The sequence below is a fragment of the Bison bison genome, unplaced genomic scaffold (assembly GCF_000754665.1).
Source record: "Bison bison bison isolate TAMUID 2011002044 unplaced genomic scaffold, Bison_UMD1.0 scf7180017864525, whole genome shotgun sequence".
NCBI classification, from domain to species: domain Eukaryota; kingdom Metazoa; phylum Chordata; class Mammalia; order Artiodactyla; family Bovidae; genus Bison; species Bison bison.
The window spans coordinates 12226227-12231019 of NW_011495076.1; the positions used below are offsets into that span (position 1 = coordinate 12226227).

General features: G+C 45.6%; 1 protein-coding gene across 4 annotated transcripts in view; it reads left to right on the forward strand.

Moving 5' to 3' along the window:
* The first annotated feature begins 4464 nt into the window (after positions 1-4464).
* Positions 4465-4793, forward strand: part of ST7 (suppression of tumorigenicity 7) — a 268905-nt gene continuing 268576 nt past the window's right edge. For all 4 annotated transcript variants that reach the window (XM_010831218.1, XM_010831216.1, XM_010831215.1 and 1 more), the window contains exon 1: positions 4465-4709. In XM_010831218.1, coding sequence (XP_010829520.1) covers positions 4559-4709 — 151 coding nt within the window. In that variant the 5' untranslated portion in view covers positions 4465-4558. The remainder of the gene's footprint in view (positions 4710-4793) is intronic.

The window sequence follows — 4793 nt, forward strand, 5'->3', positions numbered from 1 at the left end:
TTTGCAAACAGAGAGGAAAGACATCAACTAGGCTTTGTGCTAAGCATTTCTGGTAGGCATCTCATCGGGACAAATGTCACAGGGGGGCTTCTCAGGTGGCTCAGTGGTAAAGAATCCTCTTGCCAAGCAGGAGGTGTGGGTTCGATCCCTGGGTGAGGAAGATCCCTTGGAGAAGGAAATGGCAACCCATTCCAGTACTCTTGCTTGGGAAATCCCATGGACAGAGGAGAGGAACCTGGTAGGCTACAGTCCATGGAGTTGCAAAGAGTTGGACACAACTTAGCAACTACAGGACAACAAATGTAACAGATACAAGTATAACCCTTCTGCAGGTGAACAAAGTGACTCAGGGAAAGTTACTAACTTGTAAAGCGCATCCTATTATTCGCAGGGCCAGGAGTAAAGCCTGTCATTGCAGGGCTTTAAGCCTGTGCTTTTAGAGCCCACCATATGCTTTGTGGTGCTGCAAACTCAGGGAAGAGAGAACTCTAGGATGGGGAGGGAGCTGGTGTCACACAGGAGATAATATTTTAAGTACACCTCTAAATAAGTTGTGGCAAAGAGAGAAGGTTAAGGTGGGAAGGATAGCACAAATAAGTATGCTCACAAATAAGTATGCTACAGGCAGGTCCTGTGGAGCAGCTCCAAAGAGAATAGCATGTTTTCCAAAATGCTGGTGGTAAGAAGTGTTTAGGGTGGGATATGAGGCTAAACAGGTTGATAGGAGTGCCCTACAAAAGGTCTTGTGTACTATCTACAGTTTATCCTTTAGGACTGGAGCGGAAGGAGCCTCAGGTTTGTGCTTTAGAGGTAACTCTGTTAAAGAAATGTGGAAGAAGGTGGATTCAGGGGGTGGTGAGGGCAGGTGGTGGTGGTTGTTCTGCTGGTGGGGAAACAAGTCAAGGAGCCCAACTGACTTGTTCTCTGTGAGAGATGATCAGACTGGAGAAACTAAAAGCTACTGAAGGGGAAGAGAGAAAAGCGACGTATCTGACACATACCTTGACGTATTGATGCCCCCAGTTGAATGTGAAGAGGAAAGGAGGTGAGGGAGGGGGAGGAGTCTAGATGATGTGATCCTCAGAGTCCTGAATTAGCGAGCTGGGAGGGTGACACCCATCCCCTGATGGAATTTTAGAAGGGTAAGTTGATGGTGAGGAAGTAATTAGTTCACTTTTGGATATGATGAGCTTGGGGTGACTGTGTGCCAGCCCACTGAGAGATTATCAACCAATTAAGGGACATATCTGGGGTGTCACTATTTCATGAACGATCCCACTCAATAGCCACCCTTCACTCTTTATTCTTTCCCTGCCTATCCTATCAGTAACCAAGTTATGTCAACTCTACCTCTTTGGTGTGTAATTGCCACTTACATAAATCTTGGTCATTTGGATTAGTGTGTGCAATGTCAAATAACTGTGAACACCTGAGCATTTCTACAAGGCCCTTCACATTCAGACACTCTCCAGCTTTATCCATTTTGACACTGCTCTGTGTAGAGCCTGCATTCCAGCCATACTGAAGCAGCTGCAGTTCCCGAGGTCTTGTTCTCAGTCAATTCTGCATCCAACCATAAAGACACGTCTCCAACTCCAATCCCCATCTCTGGCTGCACACCAGGGAGAGGCAATGATGAGTAAGACAGACTGACCCTCCAGGAGTGCCTAGCAGACAGTCAGACAACTATTTCAACTGAGTCATATTTACGTATATTCCTGAGGTTCACTGACAGCAAAAAGCCAGACTCCAGGATATTCACTTAAATTAAATAATCCTATTGCAGGGAATATGGTGGGTTACTTAATCATCACATAAAATAGATGTTTCATGCTCTCATGTTTTATTCTACTGAGAATCCAGGCACCATTGTTAGATAAAAAATTGTTTTGTAAATGCTGCAATGCTGCTGCTGCTAAGTCGCTTCAGTTGTGTCGGACTCTGTGTGACCCCACAGATGGCAGCCCACCAGGCTCCCCCGTCCCTGGGATTCTTCAGGCAAGAACACTGGAGTGGGCTGCCATTTCCTTCTCCAATGCATGAAAGTGAAAAGTGAAAGTGAAGTCGCTCAATCATGTCCGACTCCTATCGACCCCATGGACTGTAGCCCACCAGGCTCCTCCGTCCATGGGATTTTCCAGGCAAGAGTACTGGAGTGGGGTGCCATTGCCTTCTCCAAAATGCTGCAATAAATATCTATAAAACGGCACTGGTGTATCATTTTCTCTTATCCTTTCCAGTATCTCACTGCTTTAGTAGATCAAATGTATCGGAGATACCAGTAGCTGGAATTGAGGCTTGGAATTAGTGAAAATGTAAAAGTAGTTGTATTATGTAAGCCATAATATGTAAAATACATGCAAAAAGTTAAAGGAGCTTGTTTTATTATGGAGGAAATGACAAGTAAGCAAAACAAAATTTATAATAAAATATTCTGCTGAATGCTAATTCCAAAAATGTCTTGGCTGTGGATTACCTCAACTGCATCATTACCATCCAATACATAGAAAGGGAAATTATTTATGGACAGAAAGACAAGAAAATTTTATTTGGTGAAGACAACATTGTACTCAGTACAGATTAAAAAAAGTTTATAATTATTGTTTAAAGTAGCCAATTAACTACTATCCAAAAGTCTACAAGCAATAAATGCTGGAGAGGGTGTGGAGAAAAGGGAACACTCTTACACTGTTGGTGGGAACACAAACTAGTACAGCCACTATGGAGAACAGTGTGGAGATTCCTTAAAAAACTGGAAATAGAACTGCCTTATGACCCAGCAATCCCACTGCTGGACAAACACACTGAGGAAACCAGAATTGAAAGAGACACGTGTACTCCAATGTTCATCGAAGCACTGTTTATAATAGCCAGGACATGGAAGCAACCTAGATGTCCATCAGCAGACGAATGGATAAGAAAGCTGTGGTACACATACACAATGGAGTATTACTCAGCCATTAAAAAGAATGCATTTGAATCAGTTCTAATGAGGTGGATGAAACTGGAGTCTATTATACAGAGTGAAGTAAGTCAGAAAGCAAAACACCAATACAGTATGCTGCTACTACTACTGCTAAGTCACTTCAGTCGTGTCTGACTCTGTGTGACCCCATAGACATCAGCCCACCAGGCTCTCCTGCCCCTGGGATTCTCCAGGCAAGAACACTGGAGTGGGTTGCCATTTCCTTCTCCAATGCATGAAAGTGAAAAAGTGAAAGTGAAGTCGCTCAGTCATGTCCGACTCTTAGCGACCCCATGGACTGTAGCCCACCAGGCTCCTCCATCCATGGGATTTTCCAGGCAAGAGTACTGGAGTGGGGTGCCATTGCCTTCTCCGACCAATACAGTATACTAACGCATATATATGGAATTTAGAAAAAAGCTAACGATAAGCCTGTATGCGAGACAACAAAAGAGACACAGATGTATAGAACAGTCTTTTGGACTCTGTGGGAGCGGGCGAGGGAAGGATGATATGGCAAAATGGCACTGAAACATGTAAAATATCATATGTGAAACAAATCGCCAGTCCAGGTTTGATGCAGGATACAGGATGCTTGGGGCTGGTGCACTGGGATGACCCAGAGGGATGGGATGGGGAGGGGTTTGGGAGGGGGGTTCAGGATGGGGAACACATGTACACTCATGACGGATTCAAGTCAACGTATGGCAAAACCAATACAATACTGTAAAGTAAAATAAATAAATTAATTAAAAAAAATAAAGTAGCCAATTCAGAGTAAGCCAAAATTATCCCAGAAAACTGTTATATATTAAAAACAGGTTGAGAGTTTTTTGAACTGTCATCGCCCCCGAAATTCGAAGATAAACACTCTTTTTGTGAAGATTTCTTTCAAAACCCCCGGTATGGCTTTAGGGAAGGCAAAACAAAGGTAAATAGCATGCAACCCAAATCTCGTTTAACAGAATGATTTATTTTCAGGCCTATTAATCGGTGACAGGATTACATCTATTTTTTTCTGAGTGCTCCGGATTTATTCATCCCTCTGAATCTAAATTCTGAGAGAAAGGAGTAGAGCATTGGTTTTAAGACCTCGGGCACTAGCATTCATCATGCTGCCAATGAATTTTGGCTCCAGCTGAAGGTAAATTGCTCAACCACTTTGTGCCTCAGTTTCCCTTATCTATATAATGGGGATTGTTGAAGATTAGGTGAGATTGTACAAACATAATAGGAAGCCCTCAGCATAAGTCAGTTACCGTGAACATGTCAAGGGTTTCCCTCAGTAGGCCACTTGGCTTTTCTTTCTAAATATTAGCATAATATAAATGGCATCAGAACGTGAAGGGCAGGAGCCACGTGATCCTTCCACGAAAGCCACTTGTAGGGGCCTTCAGAGAGTTAGTAATAAGGCTGGCAAAGAAAGGCCAGGCGCCCGAGGCCCGCGCGCGATTTCCCGCCGCGCCCGAGTCCCGGGCGGCCTCCGGGGGCGCCCGGGCCTCGGCGGCGGCGGCGGCGCGAGCGGCGCCTCCGGGCCGGTGAATCATCCCGGCAGACACCGAGAGCCGCGGCAGCAGAGAGCAGCGCCGAAAAATGGCTGAAGCGGGCACGGGCTTTCTGGAGCAGCTCAAGTCCTGCATAGTTTGGTCTTGGACTTATCTCTGGACCGTATGGTTCTTCATCGTCCTCTTCCTGGTCTACATCCTGCGGGTGCCCTTGAAAATCAACGACAACTTGAGCACAGGTAAGGCCCGGGCAGCCGGGCCCGCGGCGCTCGCCCTTCCCCCGCCCCGGAAAGTTAGTGCAACTCGCGCGGGGCCGCGACTGG